At 44.0% G+C, this 26,922-nt stretch overlaps 1 protein-coding gene across 5 annotated transcripts in view; it reads right to left on the bottom strand.

The window, feature by feature from the left end:
* Positions 1-26,922, bottom strand: part of LIMS1 (LIM zinc finger domain containing 1) — an 82,317-nt gene that overhangs the window by 27,539 nt on the left and 27,856 nt on the right. Inside the window, exon 1 of one of the 5 annotated variants that reach the window (XM_075739297.1) lies at positions 21,213-21,320. The exons of 1 other annotated variant lie outside the window; for it this stretch is intronic. In XM_075739297.1, coding sequence (XP_075595412.1) covers positions 21,213-21,265 — 53 coding nt within the window. In that variant the 5' untranslated portion in view covers positions 21,266-21,320. Of the gene's footprint in view, positions 1-12,625; positions 12,748-19,773; positions 19,890-20,595; positions 21,154-21,212; positions 21,321-26,922 lie in introns of those variants that run through there. 3 more of the 5 variants (XM_075739312.1, XM_075739319.1, XM_075739289.1) reach the window with 3 other exon arrangements.

Here is a 26,922-nt window from a genome sequence, read left to right as displayed (position 1 = left end):
ATAACTGCAGACAAAGCAGGGTTTTGGAAAGCTGTCCCAAATAACTCTCTCTTGCATTGAACTGACTCAGCCTTGTTAGCAATCGATTGAACTGCAGAACTGCATGCACTTTGTGCTCATGACACATGGCGTCTTGGTATCCAAAGAATCTGCTGGTCTGCGAGGAGGCATGAGAAAGCAGAGGACAGGAAGCAGACAAACAGAGGGAACAAGTAGAGAAATTAGGACTAGAAGATGACAAAGGATATGACCGAAAGTACAGTCAAGGCTATTACTTCATAATATGTCTTCACCTTCTTAGGATCTGGTTTATGATGGTTTTGGGCCGTATCTCTCACCACTCACTTGCTCGATCAGCGTACAGCAGTGCACACGCCACTCTCCCCGCAGGCCTGGGCTTGCACGTAGCCGTCATCCCGCAACCTGGCCAACACAGCGCTACGTTTCTGCTGCTGCCAAATTTGTGGGATTGGTTTGGTCAGGCATCTTCCCTTCACCTCCCCTTGGCAGGAAGCAACCTCTGGGCAAGCTATTACCCTGCACCACAAAACATCACAGTAGGTGGGACCCAGGCAGCAAGACCCTGCTTATTTACCTGTCTGTAGGTGTGATTATCCATCTTGCACCAGAGCTACTGGGAGTCACAAGCTGTAACAGGCTAAGGAGCTGCACCCTCACCACTTACACAGCTTGGCTGGAGCTCAAGCCCTATTTTTATCTGTCATGGAGCAAGCTCCGGATCAAGCAATGCTCCGGTTGTAGCCCTAGGGCATGATGAACTTGCCAGAGCACCGTTGCAGGAAACAGTGCTAGAAGAAAAGGTTTCTGCATCCGCTGGAACACTAGTTATGAAAATGAGCGCTGCTGGCCAACGGAGATGCAGGCATAGTGATGCCAGCTCTTCTTCTATGTGCTGCTTCTCAACATTTCCCACACAGATCAATGCTGAGCTTTTGCGGGTATCAAAAACTCCAGGGAGACTGACTGCAATGGACTAACCATACTGATTCATCCAGGATTAGTGCAGGTGCACCAAGTCACTAAGATAAGAAACAGCAAGTCAGTCTGTCTCTTCCTCTGATCACTGACCATCTCCTCAATTGTTTTCTTCTATTTTGTCCCAGACCACAGGCAATTCTCCTGGGAGGCTGCTGCTGTGATTCAGAGCCCTGAAGAATTTCCTTCTCCTGGTGAACTACTTCAGTCCTTGCAGTAACCTGAAATACACAGGCTACTAAGGTGGCTGGAAGCCACTTCTGCTGGCTTGCGTCTTCTGTGGTCAACAGGAAAATAAATATTTGCTTGTGTTTTTGGCTTGCTACTGCACAGTCTTCTGCATGGCCGCAGCAAACCAAGTAGTGCAGCAAGTCTGTGCAATAAGACATCTGTCCAAAAAGCCTGTTTTAATCTTCCTAGCTTTTTTCAAGAAACAATCCTACAAGACAATAGGACTTCATATGTGCAATAAGTAGAAGCTGCCTGGTTCTCAAGGCCTACTGCCATTGCTGCTGGTGGAATTACTCCCAATTTGTTTTCCATTAAGCAAGAAAGGAGCTTGCCAGAAGTTTAAAAAGGGCCCTTCTGTTAACTGAAACAAATCATAGTTTCTACTGTGAAGGTTTGGTAGTCCACAAATCCATAGCAGCTGGCCATCCTTCTCTTTTCTGTCATTTTGCCAGAGGCATGCTGCCAAAATCTGAAATATGCTGTTAAAAATACACGGCATTTTCATTAGGGAATTCTAAGTTACTCTGAGGTGAAGCTGTCCATGGGGAGCGAGAAGCGTGTAGGAGGGTTGTCGGTTTGCAGCAGCACCTTCCCAAGGGCATTCCCTGGGATCCGGGACAAAACCTACCAGCCTGCTGTCAAGGAAGCAGTGATAAGGAGAGGAGAAAAGGGAGAAGTTCAGTATTTAATTGGAAAAGGTACGTAGGAAGGAAGAAGACAGAGAGGCTCCTCCTGGCACACTGAGGATCTTACCAGAAGCCAAAACTGATGACGGGGAAGGTGCTAAAGGAAAGGACAGAAGAGGGGAGGGGAAGTGTCCCACTGTGGCTACGGAGAAGGGCTTTGGAAAACAGCAGCAAAAATAGCCACGCTGCTTTATCACCGCTGATGGACAACTACTGCCCCGCTCACACGCTGCTTTCTCTAGAGAGTTTTCAAACCCGGCCGCCCATGCCGGGGGCTGCCGGAGGCGGACGGGGACTCTTACAGAGAAGGCTCAGTGGCCGGCCAGCCCCGCTGAGCATTTCGCTCCACGCCACAAATAGACGTGCCGAGCAGTCACGGCTCCAAACAAGGTGCTTGGCAAAAGCAGCTGCTGCTTGGCAACCTACTCGTGCCACTGTGAAATATCACTGCGTCACCGGCGCTGTCGGGAGGCCACATGCCCCGTCGGGTTACATGGGGAAGGGATAAGTAATCACAGTGCATCCCTCCCCTTCCCACACAGGTGTGGGTGATTTCATTTTAATTGTGTTTAACACAAATGCTATACAACGGCCCTCACATGCACAATACTAGAACAGAAGTTTTGCTGCAAAATGAGTGGACTTGTAGTGCACTGCACTGGTTTCTGCACCAACTTTTTAAAGCACTAATTGACCTTTTGCATCTTTTTTATTGAAATCAAATACACTCTCGGGTTCTGGTTGCTGCAATTGTTTATCTCTTTAGCAATAAAATACTTTCCCCGTTAAGCTGGTCTCCTAAGGCAATTTGAAAGAAAGTATAAATCTTTTTTATAATAAAAATGCACATTACAGGTAGTATATTCACAAGGGCCCAACACTGCTCTTAACTTATTTTTCTATTAAAAAGGATGGCTAACCATCTTGAAACCACAGCAATAAAAACCAGGTGCATTCTCCTAAAAGTTTCATCCTTTAGTCTTCACCACAAAATCATGGTTAAGCTTATGTGGTAGGAGTTTAAACAGGGCAAACAAAAAGGCAACTCTAACTGTTTCATATATTTCAATATAAATTTATTCTAGTATAAACATGTCCAAAAAATGCTTTGGTCTCCGCAAACAGAGAAGGTTCACATTCCATCTCTCCATAAGGAAATGAATATAACTGGAATAAACAGGTAAGCAGCACCTTCCCACACAACATTTTATCAGCCATACAACAAGCACAGTGAAAAATCAGTCTCTGACAGAATTCGTAGAAAGGGAGAACAATATTTAACTTGTAGCACTTTCCTGTTGTAAGCAGTATTTCAAAAAACTATTGTATTTTCTTCCTGCTGGTTACAAACATTACCAAATGAAGCCATGCTTCGTGTAAAACAAGAATTACTTCTTCTGTGTATGGATTTTTGATACTTTTTAAACCAGCCATCTCTTCCTCCCCCACTACTATTTTTTGAATCCTATGCATACAGGAAAAATAAAACAACAAAAAGACGCAGTATCACATATGAGAAGCTCACAAGAGCTCTAATAAATCTGTGTTACTATTGGTTATTCTTAAAATCCGCACCCTGTGTAGTTGACTGCATGTATACTTTATTACGGTAAATATACTGTGTGCAAACTTCCAACTCAATACACTTTAAAGATGCATTTGCACTAATGCATTTCATTTATATCCCCATCTCAAATTTAACAATAATAAAAAAGTTAGCTACTCAGTACTAGGGGCTGCACATCAAATGTGTCTGAGACATTCGCTCTGAAAAGAACCATCTTTTCAAGACCGATGAGACAAGATCAGGCCCACCAAGCTCCTAAGTGTCCTTCTATTTGGACATAGACACAGTGATCTTCGCAACACCAAGGCCATTCAGTTCTAAAATTTGAAAGTGCTTGGGCAGAATAATATTTATACTGGTGGAAATCAAACCACTGGAAAGTCAAGGGATGCACAATAGAGCGCGATCAGGCAACTGCACACAAATTACAACTCAGTGTACGTGTGCTCCTCCTCCATTGCAGATTTAAAGTTCAAATATGTAAAAATGTATGAGGCTGATCTTTGCATTTTATGACATTTCAGGAAAAGAGCATCCTGGCTTGCATCGGAAATAGTGTGGCCAGCAGGACTAGGGAAGTGATTGTCCCCCTGCACTTGGCACTGGTGAGGCTGCACCTCAAGTGCTGTGTTCAATTTTGGGCCCCTCACTACAAGAAGGACATTGAGGTGCTGGAGCGTGTCCAGAGAAGGGCAACAAAGCTGGAGAAGGATCTAGAGCACAAGTCTTATGAGGAGCAGCTGAGGGAACTGGCGTTGTTTAGCCTGGGGAAAAGGAGGGTGAGGGGAGACCTTCTCGCTCTCTACAACTGCCTGAAAGGAGGCTGCAGCCACGTGGGGGTTGGTCTCTTCTCCCAAGTAACAAGTGCTAGGACAAGAGGAAATGGCCTCAAGTTGTGCCAGGGGAGGTTTAGCTTGGATATTAGGAAAAATTTCTTCACCGAAAGGGTTGTCAAGCACTGGATGAGACTGCCCAGGGAAGTGACTGAGTCACCATCCCTGGAGGTATTTAAAAGACACGTAGATGTGGTCCTTAGGGACATAGTTAGTGGTGGACTCTCAATGATCTTAAAGGTCTTTTCCAATCTAAATGATTCTATGATTCTAAAATGCTGCGCTACCATATTCGTCTTCAGAGTTAACAGTTTCCTAGTGCCAATATTCAGTTCATGTCATCTGCCAGTGAAATCCACCAAAAATCCTTCTCCAAATCCTTAGTGTAAAGGCAAACACCAGCCTTCGCTCCTGCCCCAGCCATTTGCCCACAGTAGCTGGAACCGATGCTGTCACAAGCCGAACACCATGACCTGAGCAGTTCACCCAGGAGCTATAATTAATACCATGACTCAACATAACAGCCCAGCTACCAGGAGAGACTTCCAGTACATCCTCGCCATTCCTTGTAGGGCAGAGATAACAGCCTATGCCAGGCTCGCAGCAACATCCTTGTTATAGTAACGTCTCCACTGGAGACACCACGCTGAGGACTGACCTTCAGCTTTACTAACCAGCACATCACTTCCACACGTCTCCTCTTGAATATTATTATTAATCTACACCTCCAGCAACACAGACTCTCTAAATATTTTTTACCTTCATTAAGTTTGTTTTTTCTATTGTATTTGAGGAAATGCAAAGTTTTTCATTGCCTGAATTAATTTGTTTTGGGCAGAAGGTAGAATGTGGGAAAGAAAACATCGCCTCAGCTGTTGCTCCTCTCTCACACACATATTAAATCGTAATTACTAGTCACTCTGAGTTTTGGTTTCACATTTTTTTCTTCCCACATTCACTGCAGCATCACTAAGCTTTAAAACCAGCAGAGGACAGCAGACAGCTCAGCCATTTGCAGTTAACACTGTGGAATTAATAACGGCCCCAATATTGAACAGCCAAAAGAGAATAACCAGAAGCAATTTATGTTCCTAAGGGTCGAGCACAAGTAAAGTATGGACAAATAAAGATAATACAAAATAGCATTGGTTTCATACTTCACTATGATGGGCCATTAACATACTGGGTAACACAAACCGAAGATCTTCATCTTGTATTTTATATTCATTAGCTCTTCAATACTAGGAGCAGAACTTTCAAGCAAGCATGAATGAATTTCAGTAGCAGTTACTGCAAAGCAAGACTGTCATGCATTTTCCAAACCAAAGGCTTGGTAACTACTGCAAGATTTTTTTAAAAGTAACAGTTTCTACCCCAACAACCCACTACTCCTGCATGAGTAAAGCAGGAGCGAATGGTTATAATATATATTGTAAGACTTGTGAGGGAAGATGTGGAAGTTACCCCTCGCAACAGCGTATTGCTGGGATTATCTGAAGGTGCAGCATGGGGTTTTGTGCTTTGGATCACAGGGGTTCAAGCCCTGCCTAAACTCTGTCCCATTTGCTACATACCACAGAGAAGTGGGCATAATTTGAAGATTAGCTTTAGAAATGAATGTAGATTAAGGAATTATTTGTACACTTTAGGCAAAATTCATGACCTGCAACCTGGTCCTGACAGGATGTTACCATGTCCTTTAAAAAAAAAAAAAAATACAGAGAGAGAGAGAGAACGCAGCTCTTTCAATATATCAGAAATATAGTGTATGCTTCAGTTTCTGAAGTCAGCAAGGATAAACGTACAAAACAATAACTGAGAAGCCTAACATCATGTAAGACAAACAGCTTTCAATGCAAACTTTCCATACCGGAACAAGAAGGGGACCAGCCAGGGCAGTTTTGACTCATGACTCCGAGTGGGTAACATTTTTCCAATAGCTGCATAGAAACAGAGTTCAAAAGGTAGACTCAACTCAAGATCGAGAACTTTATGAAGAGTGCAGCATGCATGGATTTAACATGCTGGAAAAGACAAATACCATTTCATATCTGCTTCACCTTCGTCCTTTCATTCCTTGTTGGAACAGCTTCAGTCTTTTGAATTTTTCATCTTAGGCACAGCTGAGAAATGCTGCCAGGTATTGCTAGCTGTGTCTGCCAACAGGTTACTTCCTTTGACGCTAGTAGCTAATAGTTTTTAATTAATTTTCTTCTAGCTCCATCATGACCATTAGAGGAGATAGATAGATAGATAGATAGATAGATAGATAGATAGATAGATAGAAAAAGCAGAAAAGCTACAGTCACAAAAGTTGTAAACCATACTTCTCTTGTTGGATAAAAGGCTCCAAAAGATCATGAAGCTTCATCTTCTTGATATATAAAGACACATCACAGGATGACTTACAATCTGCTGGCAAAGCTGGACAGTGTCATCCAAAAACACTGCTCACAGAGGTCTATAGATATGAAACGATCATTTTGGAACGCTACCAGGAACTAGCTAAAATCAGAAAGTTTCTACAAAGCTGGCAGATACATAGATGAAAACTGAACACTGTCTAAAGCTGCTACGACAAAACAAGCGAAGAAAAAACGAACACAACCATGTGCACTATGGCATCAGATAATACACATGAAAACTCAGAGCATCACTCATGTTTGGGAAATGCCCCGAGATTCCTGGGTGCGAGGTGAGACCGGAGGAGTTAACCGAAGGGAAAACCACTGAATGTCACAAACTCTGTAGGAAGCCCCTGAGCCGCAGCTGGCAGCAAACTGGGATTGCTACCAAGGGAAATCCCATAAAAGGCCTGCTCTTTCTTTACACCTCCCTCCACAGGCATCAGCTTTTGGTCACCCTCAGAGGCAACGTACTTGGCAAGCTGGAGCCGTTCTCAAGTCTGGAGAGCATCATGTAAAAGGCCCACGGTCCTCTCGAGGCTTTGCATTTCCTAGAACAGCTCAGAGACCACAGGAAAACAAAATAAACAGAAAGGAAACCCAAATTTAACCGCCTTTAGCTTGTTCTCCCCCATGCCTGCAAGTTGGTAATATTTATTAAGTGGTAACATTGACATAACTTAGTTTTTCTCCCCTCTGCAGAATACCTCTGTGTGTAAATTCACTTCAGTGTGACAGACTGCATTCCAAGGAGAGCTTAATTATAACGAAGAATAATGAGCAATGACAGAACGTTTTCTGTAAAGAACACTTCTGATGAGGTGCTATCAAAACACATGAAAGCAAAAAAAAAAAAGAAAAAAGAAAAAAAGAAAAAAAAAGAAAAAAAAGAAAGAAACCTACGACTTATCTTTAGCCAGCTAATCCTGTAAGAAAGAGCAATGAAAATCCTAATTGCTATGATCATGGAAGCTTAACAATTTACTAAAATCATAGATTATTACAATGAGGCAAGCATAAGAGGAACAGTAGTAATTGCTTGGGTTTCTGTTATGCAAGAAGCTATCTCGGTCATTTGGAGTCACGGGAGGTGATAGTCAGGGTTAGCAAGTCGAACGAAATCGCTTAGGAGTTGTTATGCAATGCAGGAGACAAGGGGTGAGAGAGAAGGCAAGAAAAAAAGGGTGTGTTCCTCATAAGTTATTTTAACCCCTGGAGCAGTGAAAAGTATAGCATAAATGAAAAGTAAATCCTCTAGTCATTTGGATACCTCAGGCTAAGGCTGAACAGAAATATTAAGTATTGCAATATTAAAATACAACCATGAAGCATATTTTTGCTGACTGGAAGTTACTATAATTAATAATAATAATTCAGTGTTACGTTTACACGAACAAATCCTCTCTTCAATTAGAGCAGCTAGCAGATGAGCCAAAATGTGTTTTAAACAAAAGTTCCCAAGCATCTGATTCAAATGATTATTCTAGGTCTCAACTCTCTACTATTCCAGCAGAGTTTCTAACCACAACAAATGAAGGAGTGTAATTTTTTTAGTGGCTTAACATTTATTTTCAAGCTCTTCCTGGTTTAATAAATTAGTCTCTCTGGGTTTTTACCAATGTATTGAATAATTACTGCTTTACCTGCTGACACTGGCACCGTGAGCAAGTGAAACATCTGCTTACAGAAAGCAGCTATGTAAATATTAACATTTGTGATGCTATTAAAAAACGTTACCAGTGGAAATCAAATTTAAGAATGCTTCCCCAGACAGATCTTTTTTCTCTGCATTCCCCTGCCCTCAGCACCCTAAGGCATCTGAAAGCTCAGCAAGGTCCCTGGTTCCCCAGACAGTCCCTGACCATCATCATCTTCTCTCTTCTCCTCCTAGGAAGAGCAGGAGGTCGTCAGGGGGAACGTGTGGCTGGCAACAGCTGCACACCTTGGCTGGCTGCTACACATGGGGTTTTTGATGGCAGGCTGAGGAGATTTGCGACCTCGCACAACTCCCAAATGCCGTACCTCATAAAGAAAGGGAGGCACTCAGCCCTACCATGTTGCCAATGTTTGGGGGATTTTATTAATTTGTTTCTTTTTATACTCACCTATGAGCTTGCTGTGCAGAGCCCATCCCCGCAAGGCTCAGTGGGACGTAAGAATGTGCTTATGTCTCCTATTTCATCTGCGAGGGAGTCTTTGTGCACGAAATTTTGGGGCACGTCCGCATGCCTTCCAGCCTGGAGTCAGTGTGCAGAGGCAGGCGGGAGCCTGAACGGACCCAGCAGAAGATTGCCTGCACCTACTCACCCAGATGTACCCATCAGCTTCAGCAGCACAGAGCAAAGGGAAGGCAAAGACTTTAAAGCTATTAATGTGGACAACATCTATGGTGCCTTCTGCACAAGAGAACAGAGCAGTGAACTACCTGAGTAACTGAGAGCCACCAACAGAAGCTGCCCAATGATTATTTACTGCAAATGCTGAAATTTACTGTTTGGTAAAAACTTGAGATGAACTTATTCAAAAGTTGTTCACATTTTTAATTGCATTTGAACCAGTATGAACTTAGAAAAGAGAGCTATGGACAACAATGACCAAATTCACTTTAAGTGTAATTGTCAGAAAAAGAGAGAATTGCCCTTGCTTTTCCCAGTACCTTCTATTGAGCTTTGGAAATTAATAGGATCAAATTTTGTAGGGGAATCATTCTATTTTTACAGAGGCCAGGGGATGAGATGGAGAAAGAGCAAAAATAGCAAGCATACTGCTACTGTTAAGTGACTCCTAATGATTAATCATAAATGTATGCGTACAATTTCCTTTGCATCCTGTTTGCTGAGAAAAGCAAGAAAGAATAGCTGAGCATAGAGTTGGAATTTTTAACATGCCATTTCTAAAGACAAGGCAAGACGAGATTTATCAGAGATGTCTTTTTTTTTCCCACCAAATCAATATAGCTGTAAAAGAATAAGTCTTCCCCTTGGTTCTGAAAAGGGAATTTCTAAGGTCGCATTCAGTTCAATGACCATCGCATCTGTTGCGGACAGGGGAGAGATGAAGGTGCCGGGCAGCCCCCTGCACTTAGAGCTCTGCACCTGGGGAGCATTTTGCGTAGTTAAGGTCTATGCATCGGTGAGCCTAACTCAAGCAGGGGAAGAGAGGGCTGCATTCAGCATACCTACCCCAGCACAGGTCTAAACCAAGCACATTTTTGTGCTGTGCAAGTTCAAGGAAAGGATGAGCTATCCAGACCACTTTTATGTGAGGCAGTCAGGCTCCAGCTCCCTGTCAGGTCAGTAAAGCACCAGCAACATCTATAGCAGCAGATTAAAATGTTCCCAGAGAGGTTATGGGGTTTGTCAAGTGGAGTCTGCTGGGTTACTTACTGCTGCTTTGTGCCTTATCAGAGGAACACTCCAGCCTGGATCCCGGGAAACTACTACCAAAGGAGACACAGACCTCAAAAAGGGCACGAGAGAGAAATCTCATGCTGGGGTAAGATGTAAAAGGCTGCAAAATGAAAACTGGTAGATACCATGTATGACTTTAAGAAAGGGTGATTTTAATTTTTATTTTTTCTAAATACAGAAATTCTCACAGGATACCCTGAGGACACTGGCATCTCAAGTACATTTTGGCCCAGAATTAGAAAAATACGGTATCTGAATGGAGAAAGCGGCTTTCAGTGAACTGTTCCTCAGGGGCTGATATTATTTAACACATGTGGATTAATATGTCTGTAAAATGAAATACAAAGGCAATAGAACAAAGAACTGGAAAGAGAAACTACGGGAGGGCATTGCAAAGCCATGGAGGATGGTAGGCTATATTTAGCAGACATGAAAGAAACCTCTTGTCTTTCTTGGGGACTCTAGATACTCTGAAAGTATTTGCTAACCACAGGCACCTAAGTGTCACCAGGGAAAGCACATGAAAAAAGCTAGAGGTTTCCAGTTTTAGAAAACTAATTACTTTTTCTTTTCATTCCCGATTGCTCTTTGCCCTGTTGTTATGTCATTATTTTGTATTTACAATGCTATAGCCTTTTAACATGGAGAATGCGGTGAAAGCGACAAATAAGGCTGCCTGGCAACACAACTGAAATATCACAAAATGGGTTAGGAAGGAGCAAGGTTTAGTTTGAATAAGAACCAGCTTAAGCTATTAGCAAATATAAGAAAAGCTCCGTCTTTAGGTACGGGTTGTCCCTCCGCTCTAGGAGCAACATCTGACCATGCTCTACGCACCTTCTTGTGTCTCCAATACCCTACTCTGAGCTGACTCATAAATCCTCTGATTCGGTATTTCCTCCACTTGGATTCTATTTCTCAAGACCGATCCCTGTCTCACATACTTCTCATCTTTAACTGGAAGAGGCTCAGGAAAGGATCAAAACACCCAGACTCGTACTGGTACAGGCAACCCTTCCCCCCACCCAGCCCACAAAGGGCCTCATCCCCATCTTGGATGTGCACATAAATAAGAGAAACACCACCACAACCCTGGAGAGCTAGCACTCATTTTTATGTATATGCTTTAAAAAGCAGCCTTCTTTTCCCTAACAAGATCCATTCTTCCTCATTGCTAGTTTTACATAAAAGAAACTATACATAAAAAAGTCAAGAATCTCTGCACATCTCTACTAAGTCTGATTATTCTTCCATCTATAGTCATATGAGTATAATATATACTGTAACGCTGTTAGAAGTCCATCTAGGAAATCAATTCAGAATTAATACTATAAATAGATACCAAGCACACATATCAGACCTGCAAGTTAACCCATTCCTAGAACTGATCTGACATTTCTGGTATCTCATGGCAAATAATCTCAGTAGGTTACAATTACACAATTTTCCACAATAATTTTTAATTAAGCTGCTTAGTTATAACAAAAAGGGTAAATCCCCCAAATCTGAATACCCATCTTTCTGAAATTGCTAACTCAGGTAATGAAAGCACAGTAACAAAACCCCTTTAAATCACACAGCGCTCCAATCTGATGCACAACCACCAACACTGAAAAATAATCTAAAAATACAACCAGAGAATAGGCATTAGGAGATAGGAAGTGCTTCCTCTCCACCGAGGCTTTTGTTAGCGTTTACACAAGGATCCTTTTCTGAGGAGCCTGAAGTGGGAACAGATTGCTTTCACACCGAGCACACTTGAAAAAAAAAAACTTTGCATTTTTACCTTTTTTTTTTGATGTCTGCGCTTAGTCAGGTTACAGACAATTCTTTAATCTCCCTGCTCCAAACAAAGGCTTTTTGAAAATTCACTGTTACTCTTTCAAAAGGCACGTAGTAGCATCAGGAAGATAACCCCGGACATTAAATGGCTTTCCGATTTTTGGTCACCCTTCCTGAGTAAGGTCAGAGTAAGCGGTCCTGCTGCATTCTTTTGTCTAAAGCCCTTTCCACAACAAAGAACTCCCCCCATGAAGAAAGCCAGAGCCTAGGAGCCACCCCAGCCCCTCTGCAACAAAATCAGCCCGGCGGAGGGGCTGCACCGAGACCCCCGAGAAGCAGCACAACCCACAGCGCCTGGGTGACCCTAAACTGACTTCAAACCAGACGGAGCAACGTTGTCAGGTTGCAGAAAGTTATTTACTTGCAAGTCCTGGCTGTCAGATGGGATCCAGAAGCAATCACTGGCTAACATTTGCCCTTCCCAGAGCTGGGGAAGGGAGCCACACCATCGCCAAAACCCACAAGGTCACCATATGGCTCCCGTTATCCCTCCTTTGGGGGTTTTTCCGTAGTGCTTCAGGACTGCTTATTGATCTATGTGTTTTGCAGTGACTTTCCAAAGCCGTGTTTGCATTTTGTCTGCTGAAACCACCAAAGCAAGCAGGCTGCCGAGAAGGGCTCGGTGCCCCGCCGGTACCCGTCGATTCGCACTCACCTCAGCTTCTCTTCGTGTGACCCGGGCAGTCCCACGCTATCAGGGCGATCCCGTCTCCTCCTGTACAGACCTGAATGTGACAACTCTTTCAGCTGCAAGGCCGTCATATTTCTCTACCTGAAGGGTTGGTGTGGAGTTTTTTTTTTTAAAGGTGTGTGGGGGGGATATTTTGGCTTTGGGTTGGGTTTCTCCCCCACACACACACCCCGCCTCTTCCAGATGTTGCTGCCGAGGAGCGTGCCTGCCAAGATGCCTGGAGAGAAGAGGCTCGGCGGCGTGTCGGCACACCTGCGCCCGCCCGAGCTACCAACCTCTGCAGGCAGGCAGGCAGGCAGGCAGGGCAGGCAGGCGGCCGCTGCTCTCGGCTTCCTGTTTCTCACAGGTACACACCCTCCCGAAGGGCACCACATTTCCTTTTTATCACTTGATCACACCTAAGGGATGTCTGCGACAAGTTCACCGGCTTCCCTCCAGCTTTCTTCAAAGTCCGGCTGCCCCGACAGCAGCCACCCTGCCCCGTCTGTGCTCTCCCAGCGCCTGCCCCAAGGAGCTAAAAATCTCCGGGGCTGCAATGAGCTGTTAACTCTTTCCCGCTATAATTTATGACAAAAAAGAAAGTCATTGGCGCTATGAAAATTCAGAGTTACTCAGGCACGTAAGCAAACTGTGATAGGGAGATTAATGCAGCAAAGTAACTTCAGTTTGGGAGCACAATAGCTCTGTGCTTGTCAGAAACTGCTCTTCTCCACGCATCTTGAAAATCAGAAGAAAACCACAACGTATTTTTCTTCCTACTCTCAGCTATCAAAACATAACCACCCCAACTATTTGTCACATTTGGTAGTGATGGAGTGTCCTGTGTAATTGTAAAACGGGAAAGAAAGCGCTTAAGGTTTCCTGTAAGACAGGAAGGTGACTAGCAGGGATTTGCAAGCTCTGTGTCTCATCTCACTTAGTAATTTTTTAGTAATGAAACTCTTCCTTTCAACTTAAAAGGAGGTTTCAAAAAAAAGCCAATTTTTGAAATATTTTTATGACTTCTTTGACACTATCCTTGGCACATATAAACAAAAACTCTGAATTCAGAGTTTTTTACTTCTATGCTGAGGGTTGGAGAGGGTGTGTTTTTTAAATAAACTTGCATTTAATAAAAGCCAAGAAATCTAACCATTTGCAAGGACTGTTTTGACTAGGATAGGAAAAAAGTTCTATGAGGTATGCATTTCACAGTTCATTAGTAAAGTGTTTATTTTGTAGCAGAAGGCACATTAGAGTATTTTTGAATTCTTGTAATGGACAAAAGAGTAACATATACAATACTGGCTAGGTCTCTCGACGCCAATTTTGTCAGGATTACCAGACTGAACACAAGCACAGTCATTTTATATAATACTAGCAATGTGCTTCAGTCTGGAATGTCATCAACATATAATATAAAACATCACACAATGGAAAAATAACAGAAATTATTTTGGAAAAGGAATCACATAACACGCCAAATAGATTATGGTTGGAGAAATTCAAAGTGATTTATATGACGTTAGAAGGTTGCACACACTGAAACGTCAACAAGAGCTATACATCTAAGCTCCTGTCCTCAGAAAATAAAAGAGAGAACAGTCACGATATATGCCTAAACACGCTGCATTCCAGTTTCAAGCAAAGTATTTAAAATTGTTTCTCAATACGCAGTAGGATAAGCTTAAACGTAATTAAATGCCAATTCCCTGCAGTCAGTCAGTCAGTGATTCAATGAAAAGTTAATGCTGTTACGAGTGGAGGTTAAGGGTGGCAGATGACAGATGCCTGTGGCACAGCAGCTTTTATATGTTACCAACAGTTTTCACTGGGCTTTAAATATCACCTTACCAATCACTTATCTTGGTCCAAACAACCATTTTTAGATAATAATAATCTAAAAAGTAAAGACAGAGTATACTGTTTTGCCATGAAAAAGCTCTTTGTAAATCAATGAAATTGAACTATTACCTACAAAATTGTTCATGAGATTTTATTCACTACAGTAGCAGTCTCTTCAGTGTATACTGAATATTTTTGTATTAATCATGACACAAGTCTATTAAAAATTAAAGGACAACTCTTTGCCAATGCATTGGTGTGACGTCCATAGCATTAAAATTCACGTTTATCTGCATGAACAGCCACTGTGCTTAGAACAGCTTTTACTAAAACGGATTTAGAAACCACAGCTGCACCAAAGTGGTATTATTAAAATTTAAAATCAACACCACCAGACAGAGCATGTAAATTGAAGGAATAAAAATGAGTTCTTTGTTACAGAGAACAAATCCACCTCAGTATAAAGGAGGGCAAGATGGTTAGTTTTTTAAAGTAGACCTGGGAGTCAGCTCCACAGCATTATTATTTCACAGGCTTCTTCAGCAAACTCCAACAGGGGTCTAAGCTGATTTAGAAAAGACTTTCTTGGAGCACTTGAGAACAAGCTAAAAGCTTTCTACAAGAAGAAATCCAAACCGGACTCTTTCCCTGCCCTGTGGGATCCTCCATCAATCCTCACAAGAGATGAGGTTTCAAATCTGAAATTACTCAAACAGCCAAACCTTAAATCCTGAGTATCAAATACACCTTGTAACGGTGGTTTGGGGAGAGATGCTGGAGAATGCAAATGATATTTCTCCACTAACTCGCTTAACGGTTGCCAGAAAGCAACCTGGATGGACCTAGCTCAGCAGGAAGAAGAACTTCCCCAGTGAGTGCCTCCTGCTCCCCACACCCTCTCCTACCTTCCAGCCCCTATCTGTTGTTTGTAATTCCTTTTTCTGAGAGATTAAATTCTCCTCGCGTGGGACGGGGCCACTTGGACCTTTCACATTCCGTCAGAATTTCTGAGGACTGGCCAAGTTACCACGTCTTTTCTTGGTACTGGCAACATGCAGCCTCCGTTTATGTCCTGTACTTTGAAGGTTCGCTCTTCATTTTCCAGTGCGTGCCTCTTCACTCAGGCAGCCGACCTTCCTCTCCCCTCCAGAGAAAGCTAACATTGCTACTGCAATCTGATGGATAAGCATGGTATTATCAGTATTTTATGAGAGGAAAATATTCACCTATGTGTAAGCAGCAAAAGGTGGAACCTAGACAGAAACTATGCAGTCCATCTCAAGCAATAAATAACTTTCTATTATGTAGGACAAAGCTCATGCCTGAGTTTTCATTGCAGTCCTGCAAAACATTTATCTCGATATAGCAGGCCTGAAGTGCTCTCTCTTAAATTTCTGTTGAAGTATTGTTGTTCTGGTGACTGTAAGTGTTCAGCAGAATTTTGCAATTTAAAAATCTTTTAAGACAGGTTATGTCTGGTTACTTTTCACTATGCTCAAAGGAATGTGAACAGTAATCCATGATGCTGGAAACCATGTCATTGAATTTAGGAATAACAAAAAATGCCAGGTACTTCAAATTCAGTACATTTCTTCATGAGTCTCTAGTTACGGAGAAGGTACATTAACTACAGAAACCAGAAAAGACCAAGTTTTAGCTCTCTCATTTCACAAAGAGAAGCCTTTATCGATGTGATTGATCTTTTTTCCACTTCAGTGACACATTCTTGTTATGTTTGGGTTTTTTAAACTTTGAACAACCACCAAATTTCAATTAAATGTAGTTGAAGATTTTCAAAGCAATAGAATAACCTGTTTCTAGGGCAGCATAAGCAGTCAAAAACAAAAAAAAAATCAGAAGAGTGTTATAAGAACAGTATAGGAGTGCCGGTAGAGCACACAGTTAAAAGGAGGCTGTGGCGGGGGGAGCATGTTTCTCCATCCCCCATCGCTCACCCAGCTTATCACTGGGATGAGTCTCCAGAGGAACGTGTCCAAGAACATTGGGTTTTTACTATTTCTCGCAAGGTCTGGAAGAAAAAACACTCTTTAAAGCCAAGGAAAAGGCTTGTACATCAGCGGGAATGCACGGGACTTGCTGGAGCAAGCAAAGGAAGGTGGAAATAACCCTTCCAGCAGTTTTGCAAGAACCCCCAAAGCACCTGACTGATGTGCCAACTGCAAAAGAAGCTTTACGCCTCTCTCAATCAGGCTGCTGAGGCGAGTCCCCACAGATGGGTTTGGGTGTCAGGGAATACAGTACCGTGCCTTGGGTCCCTGCTAGGGCAGGCGGTGATAAAAGGAAATGAGCAGAGAGAAATCAAGCCACAAATCTAAGGGCGCGAACCTTGAAAAAAAAATTTTCAAAGCTTCAGGGGAGCCTGAACTGTTGACTCAAGAATTTAAATAATTAATGAATTACACATTTCCTTCCTTGTCTAAAGTGACTGCAACATGTGTTTTGATGTTTCTTGCCCTGTTCCACTTAGCAATCAATCAATCCTGAAGCATGAATATTTAATCTGTGGATTAGGCTAAGTACCGAGGCACTTGAACCTTCTACGTGGACACTGCAAAGAAGCACTATGGATTTATGTCCACGCTCCAGCTGACCAAGCATGTATGCTGCAATTTAACGGTAGTTGCTGGGGGTTTTTTAAACCTCTTCTATGGATGCATATCCCTGCCATAGAATGTAAAGTAAAAAAACAACATAGAATCGTACAATCTTTAAGGCTGGAAAAGACCTCTAGCATCATCAAGTCCAACTGTCAACCCAACACCACCATGTCTACCAGACCATGTCCCAAAGTGCCATGTCTACACACTTTTTGAACACCTCCAGGGACGGTGACTCCACCACCTCTCTGGGGAGCCTGTTCCAATGTCTGACCACCCAATGATGGTGGGCTTAATACCCTTCAGAGCAGCGATGCGCTCACCTCACCAAAGTCCTTTGGGATTTGAGGGGGCAGAGGGAAGGCAGGGCTGCTGCGGTGAGCATGGGGGTCCCTCCTCGCCCTGGTGGTACCAAAGGCCTCTCCACCTCCACCGCAGGTGGCCCATGAGGTTTCGGTGAGGCAAGGCAGAGGTCCCTGCTCTCATTCCAACTATTTCATTCTAATAATATTTAAAAAAATACAAAAGCAAGCATGGAAAAATATTCTGTCTAACTGAATGTGGAGCAAGGTCTTTCAGATGCCTTCTCCGAGCTGTCTGCACACGCTGCCCCATGAATTCCTAAAATTCAGCAAAAAAAGCCTGCAAAAGGCACATTTTTCTCCAGGAAGTGGCATTCTACTTTGGCTGAGCTTTACAATACCTCCCTCTACTGGGAAAATGCTGCCTTATTTCTCAGCACCAATATTTCTCTCTGCAGCCAGAGAGAGGTAATGGATTAACTCACATATGCTTTAGCAATTCAGACTGGGGCCAAGCTGAGAGCAGAGGAGAATGACAGACCAGCGGCTGAAGATGCAGGTTAGCATTATAGATAGAAATTTACACTGTTAATCAGTGGATGATGAATGCATGAGTAGGTGTGCAAAGAAGAAACCGTGTGACAACAGCACGATTCAGTTTTGTCCTGCTGTTTGTAAACAAGCATTTTTTAAAAAAAGAGTGATAAAGAAGCTGGCAAGCAATTGAAACTTTAAGATGGGTACAATTACTCATACAGACCCTGAACTCCATGTAACAAACATCTTAAAAAAAGAGAAAAGAAAAAGAGAAAAGAAAAAGAGAAAAGAAAAAGAGAAAAGAAAAAGAGAAAAGAAAAAGAGAAAAGAAAAAGAGAAAAGAAAAAGAGAAAAGAAAAAGAGAAAAGGAAAAGAGAAAAGGAAAAGAGAAGAAAAGAAAAGAAAAGAAAAGAAAAGAAAAGAAAAGAAAAGAAAAGAAAAGAAAAGAAAAGAAAAGAAAAGAAAAGAAAAGAAAAGAAAAGAAAAGAAAAGAAAAGAAAAGAAAAGAAAAGAAAAGAAAAGAAAAAAAGAAAAGAAAAGAAAAGAAAAGAAAAGAAAAGAAAAGAAAAGAAAAGAAAAGAAAAGAAAAGAAAAGAAAAGAAAAGAAAAGAAAAGAAAAGAAAAGAAAAGAAAAGAAAAGATACCAAAAAGATGGGGGAAGGGAGGGTTTAAAGCCAGGAAATTCAGAGTTTAGATTAATGTTCATAGCCTAGAATATGTGGAAAAACACAAATAAGGCACACAAACAATTCCTGATCTGCATTTCTAGATACAGGACCTTCCCTTTAGAATATTTTTTACTGTCTTGGAATCAAAAGCCTCTTTCCAAAAGAGATTTTCAAATCCAGTCAGAAATATACTTGTTACATTTAAACACCTTGGTTTGTGATGCATGAAGGTCCTAAGTCTGAAAAAGAAGACTGAAAAGTCTTATTTTTAAACAAGTTGACTTCTACCTGCACCCTACTACTGTAGATATATCCAGAATGTTTATTTTACTCTACTGTAATGGGATAAAATGCCTTTGGAAATGGGGGTAAAAAGCCCCTGGTGTCAGCTGGCTTACTGGGTGATTAGGAGTTCCCCAGTAGATGCCACAAAAGGCTGAAGAAGCCTCAAAAAAAAAAAAAAAAAAAAAAGAAAAGAAAAGAAAAGACAAAAGCAGAACCTGAAAATGTGTGGCAAGTAAAAGAAAACTGCCCAGAGAGCTGCTGCCCCAGACAGTCCCGGGAATTACCTGCTCTGACGGCCGGGTTTGTGCCCCGACAGCCAGCGAGCCCGCCAGGGCTGCAGAAAGGCCAACTAAGCCGGTCCAGACGGGCAACCGCTGAGACCTGGTTTTGCCGGAGAGCTGGTGGGAGATCTCAAAACAGGCCCCAGGCTGACTTTGCCCTTTCACTGAAGGAATGGGAGTATTAGGAGGTCTCCATTTTTCTCCAAAACACCACTCATCAGGGTTAAATAAATATAAACAAAACCACAGTAACCTTAAACTGCTTCCTCTGTTGACTGCCCAATAATTATTCTCCTGACCCCTTTGTTTTCCACATCACAAATAATTTTCAAATTACTAATGCCACATGACAAGTACAGAAAGAAAAGACTCGCATCAAGGTTTTGTGTTCTTCACTTCTAAATGAAATTATCCTGCCAAGGACAGATGACGTCACACTCCCCTTGCGAAGGATGCAAGAGGTGCCGGTGACCCTGATGACGTGCACATGCTTGAAGGAACCACCACGTCATGGCACACAACCAAGTATGACCGCCGAAGCAGTAGGTGACACTACTTTACGCTTGCAAGTGCTGGGATTTTAGAAGGACAACCCACCTCTGAACTCTTGAGAGGGTACCGGAGCCTTTGAATGCTGCTGGTTGTAAGAAGAACGATGAGCTGAATGGCAAGGGACGGTGAATTGAGCAGCTCAGAAGAAGCAACGATCCTGGCTGTACGCCTGTGAACGTACCATACAGCCAGCCCACACAGTTCCCACTGCCCAAAAAACAAGGCAGGGGAAACACATTAGAAAGGAAAGAGGGGGAGGCAGTGGGCACACAGAGAAAACACTTGAGATAGCACAGGAGACTAGATATAGACTGAAAAGTGGTCCTATACTCTGACCGGCATTTCCAGGAAAGGTAGAAATCAGTGGTTCCCTAGAGATTATCACCTTTAAAGGTCAGAGACTCTAGCATGATGGTTTCTAGTGTAAGAACTAATGTACTCTCTAAAGCAGAATATACAAAGTAGCTCATGTGTTGAGAAAAATAAAGCTGAATACATGTAAACACTTAAGAAACACAGGCAAGGTGCAATTTTCAGCCACTCAAAAAACCCCTTAATTTTTAAGTATATAGATTTTGGTTTCAAAGTTATTAAAACTTGTAATCTGTATCCATGCAGAAAAATCCATACTGAGAAAGAAATTCATAGTGTAAAAGAAATTAAATCATTCTGAAAATTCAGAATAATGTAAAACAGAAACACCACCACCCCGCTTAATGCTGCAAAAATTACTTTTGGATTCAGCACAAAATATACAACTACAACCTCATATGGATTTTTCATAATATTTTAAAGCACATTAAAAACACACTTAAGATTCTTAAATGAGAGCAAAATCCTTAAACTAGAAAAGCACAGCTGCCCTACCGTAAAAGGTTTGCTTCGCTGGAAAAGTGGCTGACTTCTGAACATAAAGACTCCCTCAAATCATACCAGAAGCGATACAGTTTCTGTAACAGGTGGGACAAAAATATTCTTCCACTGGAATTACACTTTCGGGTTCAATTACTCCGTCGCAGTCTCCTCTTCCTCAGCCACTGCCAAGTATCCCATCGCTCAAAAAAACCCATCAGCAACGGGGTATCTTCAAACAGACCATGAATCCTCTGTTCTGGGTGGGGACAAAATAGTGTCCCTAAAACACTCCAGATGAGCAATGGATAAAAAAACTACTGGGAATACCAGGACACCTCTACACATTTCAAGAATGACGAAGGGCTTTGCTCAAAGCTCTATACCCGTGCCACTGGCTTTTAGTAGTAATAAAACCCAGCAAGCAAAACTATTATCCAACCTCCTCCTAACTCCATTTATCATCGTTCCCATGCGTGGCTCCCACCTGTAAAAATTTCCCTGTGAACGGCTCAAAGACGGTACAATTCGTTGCCAGGCTGTTGGCTTGGAAAGCAGCACGACGTGCACTCCGGCAGATGCGACAGGCAGACAGACAGACCCTCAGCCCAAGCGGCCGGGTGGACACTTACTGGCAGGGTGTAGCTTTGCTGGCAGCAGGTTTGCAATGAGCAGCCTTTTCCATATATAGCTTTACATTGAATACTCACAGTTTGCATTTTTTTCCCCGTGGTTGTTACTGGTAGTTGCGATAAAATGTAAATTGAAAAAAAAAAAAATACTTGGCAAACCACTTCCTTCTTTCAACCTGTAAAAATTTGATGCTGTAAAGAAGAAGACAAAACTATCAAAGTCCACAGTTTGGCTCCTCAAATTGTGTGATGCCGGTTCTCCATCTCAAAACCACCATGGAGAAGGAAGCAAATCCTCCACCCCACAGGAAAGTGTACAGCTTTAGATAGGCCATTGGTATTTTTAACACGACAAAAGTACAAAAACCTGGAGAGGGAACAGCCAACAGCTGCAGATCCACTTCTTGGGATCATTCAGGTGTTTTCATCTTACAAATTTTCTGATATTCCAGGGACTGAAGCTGACTGTGACAATTTCAGTCCCTCAGGAGCTGTACTTGTGGCTTTTTACACTGTTATTCTGGGGACAAAGAGAGAAGGAACAGGCAACAACTCTGTGTGCATAACCTCAGACACCTCAACGAGTGTGACGGGGTCCCAGGTCCCTACCTGGGAAGAGCAACCATCCCCTGGAGCAACCAGCGAGCAGTGAAGAGCCGCGCGGGGCCACCCTACCCCACCACAAGCACCTCTGTCAATGCGAAGGGGAGGGGGAAGACCCTCTCTCCCCACCCTCCCACCTGCTGAGAAAGGAGGAACACCCTCTGATTTTCTTCTTTTCTGAGACGAAGGCAGCCAGTTTCACTCCCCATCTCCTGGATGACTACTGCTGTCTCTGGCAACCTCAGCACAGGGCAAGGACTAACCGGGAAGAGAAAATCACACCACCTTCTAGAGCAGGTTAAGGTGACCACACTAGAGTTGAGCTGCATTTCTCTTGTGTGGACAGAGGCCCAAACTCAGTCTTCCTAAAGCAACCTGAATCCCTTGCACGCCTCTTCAAAGGCCCCAGGCAATCCTTTGCAGGTCAAGGCAGCAATATCCTCAAGACCAACAATGTTCCCCTGACACTACACAATCAGAGCTGTATCAAGCAGAGCCTAAAACCTTGCTCACTGCCAGTGACAGGGACAAAGAAACGGTGCAAACCTATCCACCAGCATTTGCCATTGTACACTCTCAATAACGAGTCTTTTGGCCTGCTACTGGTTACAGAGAAAAAATTATGAAGATGCAGTTTTCAGATACTGTGCAATTCATTTAAAGGTAGCTTTCTTCCACTGAAGACTGAGACAAACAATTTTTAAAGGTTTAGTATTTTCTAATCACAAATATCAAACCCTCCTAACACTATTTTATCACTCATTGACAATAATGGTTACAAAGTACGCTTGTAGCATTTATAAAGGAATCCAAGAAAATTGATGTTTTTTTCTTGGTCACTCAGAAGGGTATTTATTAATTTGTCTGTTTACGGACAGACATAACTTAAAAACAAATACATCATGTGAAAAACATGACTACTTGCCCTCCAAGCTCCCAAGCTGTGAAACTTGAGTAGGGCCAGCCCCAGATCTACAGCAGCATTTAATGGAGAAACTGATGTGCTGCTTTCAGACATCACATTTGTGCTGGCATTTGACAATGACCCTAAAGGCAATGCCAAAATCTTCTCTATCCAGACATTTAAAACTGTACCTAGTGCACTGCAGTGTATTTATCTGCAATGTTCAGTGCATCTTGGTGAAGTCTGGTGCACAATACCTTGCCTTCTTCCAAGATTTTTGGCAGACAATGCACACGCATCTTTTTAATCCTTCTTACCTGCTTTCACCATAGGCATCAAGCAATACTATGCCGTACCAACAGAGCCTCAATTTGCTTTCCCTTCTCCACCATGTCTCTCTACATCCTGCTTCTTCCCCCTTCTATTTCTGTCTTCAGGCCACTTAACATTATCGCTAACCCTTTTTTGTGGACAAATTAACAATGTAAGTTATCTTGCCAAGCTGCTGTTTCCTATACTGCCGCATAGTACTTCCTCATTTGAACTTATCTCTTTCTGAGAAGGCCCTTCAAGTACAAGAACAGCAGCAAAGTTGTATTAAACTTATCACTGGACAGTTACTAATCTAGGATAAAGAATGCACTGCAGTTTTGTGTCTCAAAATAACGTGGCAAATGTCAAGGTAAGAGCAGTTTGCTCCCAAGGATGAAGAAAATCACAATAAACCAGTTGCCAGACAGAATGAAGAGAGGCCTCACTTGGTATTGTAATGCATGCTATTTCATATATTGCTCATATGCCAGCAGTTCCATTTTTATAAGAAGGCAAGGACAGTTTGTTGATTCATGATGACTGTAAAAGCTGCAAGACTTCAAGGAGAATGCCAATAAGCATCTGTTAAAGGGGAACTAGGAAAACAAGCATTAACTCTTCAATTAACACTTTTTAAAGCACATTTGAGTCATTTATTAATCGGTTCGGCCTGGCCAAACTATGTTTTTCAATTTTGTTCACTTTGCAGTAGCTGGCCTTATTGTATCACCAACTACACCCGTTTTCCAAAAGAGCTGTGCTAAAAGAAAACTTGTCAACAAAATTACAGCTGAGGAGAGCAGGACAAGGCCAGTCCCACAGAGACCATGCTCATAAGCACTGCCAGATCGCTGCCATCTGCAGTCACCCGGAGGGGGTGTTTGGGGAAGGGCAGTGCCAAGCCATAAGAACAACTCTAGCCAAAGTCACACAGTCCAGCCAAGCCCATCAGCTTGGTCCTGGTGCCAGGGCTTCCAGCACCAGCAGATGATGGGATCGGCAGTCATGGCTCTGCAGTGATGATGAAGCTCCTGAGGCAGAGGAGAGGGGCTGGACCTGACCTTGGCATGAAATTAGACCAGTGTTGTCAAGCAATGGTTGACTACAGGTGGGAACCATTGCTTCAGACCTGCATTTCCTACAGTATTTCTCCTTGCTCCTCTAGCAGGCCACCATGATCCAGAACAGCAGCACATGGGTGGAGACAGATCTCCAAGGTTGCTCCAGGATACTCAATGCTCTGCAGCTCCTGACCAGCTCTGTATCCTTCTCCCTGCTTCAGGCAGATTGGGTAACCCTCCGAGAGGAGACATTTGAGGTGCCCGCATTGTCAGGAGCTGGTGGAGAAGCCAGACAGTCACACCCTGCAGCTGTCTGCCCCGCCACCCCGTGAGATCACCATTCCCGGAGCAAAATAACCAGAAGGAAACACGTACTCATGCCTCAGCTGTTCCAGTTTGCTGAGGGTGTATACACGAGACAGCTGAGCTGATCTAGGGGCTCACAGCCACCAAAAGGGCAAAGTCTAGTTCCTTTTCTCTCCTTCCGCCGCTCTTCCTTCCCCCACTACCGCATTCCTTCCTCCTCTCACCTCCACCCCAGTTGCAAGGAGCAGCACCCTCTTTTGGGCCACCTCTTGCTCTCACGAGAGCCCTTTCCCAGCCAACGCAGCCTGCCAGCAGACTGCTTTTGGAGGGGTGGGTTAGCGAACACAGCTGGTGCAGGGCGAGGGACCAGTGAGCCCTGTACGCAGCACAAGGGAGCAAGATGCAAGGAGCATCTCTCCATTTCAGCACGGGCGTCCTGCACTGGGCCGTCCTGCACTGGGCCGGGCAGAGGTGTCCCCTCCTGCCAGGTTGGGAGCAGGAGGTAACACTGGGGGCTGGGGAGGAGGAAGGGGAGCGGGGGGGGGGGCAGCAGGCCACGGCTGCACTGGAAGGGAGGGGAACTTTGCGAAAACTGTATTTACTGTCTTTTCAGGACGTTGTGATCGCAGCCCTCTCAAGGTTTGCAATCACCTCTCCCAATGAATCAGAATCAGTAAAACACTTGTAATTAAAGATGGCTCTCGTACACTTCAGAAGTCATCTGCATGGGAACTGCGTGCTTCCCCCTGCAAACACCAAGTTAATTACAACCCCTGACTCATGCTGTGGTGCAGAGAGATCGGCCACAGATCTGAACCACCATTTCTCACCTCCCTCACTTTCCTTCTTCATACCAAACGCCCCCAACAACTTTTGCAGCTGCCGTCCTCAAAGCGATCCCCTCCCGACAAGCCTGACAGCATCGGTTTTCAGGAGGAGCCCCTTCCTGCAGCCACCCGCGGACCCACGGGCCGTGCCCGGGAACCACGCCGGGGAGCCGGCCTCGTCCCGCCGACCCGGCCCGGCCCGGCCCGGCCGCGCTCTTACCGGCAGGCGGAGCCGGAGAGCCGCGACCCGCCGCCAGCAGCCGCCCCCTCACACCCCCCCTCCCGAGAAGTGCTGCCTGCCCGCACCGCCCTCCTGCCGGGCCGAGCCCTGCCCGCCGCTCTCCTCACAGATCTCCACCAGTTGTGAAAGCTCAACCTGTTCAAAAGAAGGAAAGGGTTTAAAAAAACCAAACAACCAAACAACAACACAAAAAAGAAGCTCCTGGGGTTTCCCTTGCAGTTCCTTCCTTTCAGTGTCATCAAAGCCGCTGTTCAAAGCAGCTAACCCCAGGTCACCAAAGGCTCTCGGCAAATTCACTTAAATCAATGCTGGAACTCCGAACCAGCCTGATTCAGGTTCAGGCAACAAGTCAAAATTGCAGCCGTTCAAATAAGGAAGTTTTTTATGATGAGGGTGGTGAAACACTGGAGCAGGTTGCCCAGAGAGGTGGTAGATGCCCCATCCCTGGGAACATTCAAGGTCAGGTTTAATGGGGCTCTGAGCAACCTGATGTAGTTAAAGATGTCCCTGCTCATTGCAGGGGCTTGGTCTAGATGACCTTTAAAGGTCCCTTCCAACCCAGACCATTCCGTGATTCTATGAAATGGCACCAATAAAAGAAATCTCCTGCTCTCAACTGACAACAGGACAGGTAATCATTTCTCTCCTCTTGATTTCACTGTGATATTTAAACACAATTTTTGAAAAAGTGCTACTGCTACACTTGAGACAGGCCTGGAGTGATGCTCTGGGATGAGCTGCGCTGCTTGGCTGAGGGCCCCTCACCAAGAAGTGATGGGAAACATCAGCTCCACAGCCAGACCCGCTCTCGCCCAGTGTCCTCTCCTGGCCCCAGCAGCACCTGCAGGCTGAGCGCAGCAGGAGCACACGGAGGGGACTCGGGTGCCAGGCACGAACAGATGGCACACCTACAGCGCCGGGGGACTGGAGTCGCAGCAGCTGATCGGAGGAAGTATTTGGTATTGGGAGCTGTCAAAAACATGCTTAGGAATAACAGCACAAAGACTTGACCTTTCCATGGGCATACTGCTGGAAGAAGTGGCATTTCTCTTGTTTAGCAGTTAAACAATGGAATTTGCTCCAGAAACAACACCACTTGCCTGTTACTTTTCGAATCCCAAAGAGATTAATGTTCATCTACTTTGAATCTGCCCATGGTCCTGGTTACGACAGAGTCCAGAGCCACGTCGACCAGATCCTAACCCCAGAGATCCTCATGGCCACAAAGGGAGGACATCACCCAGCCATTCTCCTCAGCCTCCTCCTCCGCAGTTCCCGTGACGGGGGAGGACAAACAGGGGAGCTACAGATTGCCGGGCATGGCTGGATGGTTCCTTGCAGTCTGCATCCTGGCATGTGGGGAGATGTGCATATCCTGCTGCGTGCAAACAGCACAGCTGTGGGCGCTTCTCATCCCAAACTGACACACACTCATCAAGGATATGTCAGGGCATGG

The sequence above is a fragment of the Balearica regulorum genome, chromosome 1, assembly GCF_011004875.1.
Source record: "Balearica regulorum gibbericeps isolate bBalReg1 chromosome 1, bBalReg1.pri, whole genome shotgun sequence".
NCBI lineage: Eukaryota > Metazoa > Chordata > Aves > Gruiformes > Gruidae > Balearica > Balearica regulorum.
The sequence above is the reverse complement of the archived record's forward strand: the minus strand, read 5'-3'. Positions and strand labels throughout refer to the sequence as shown.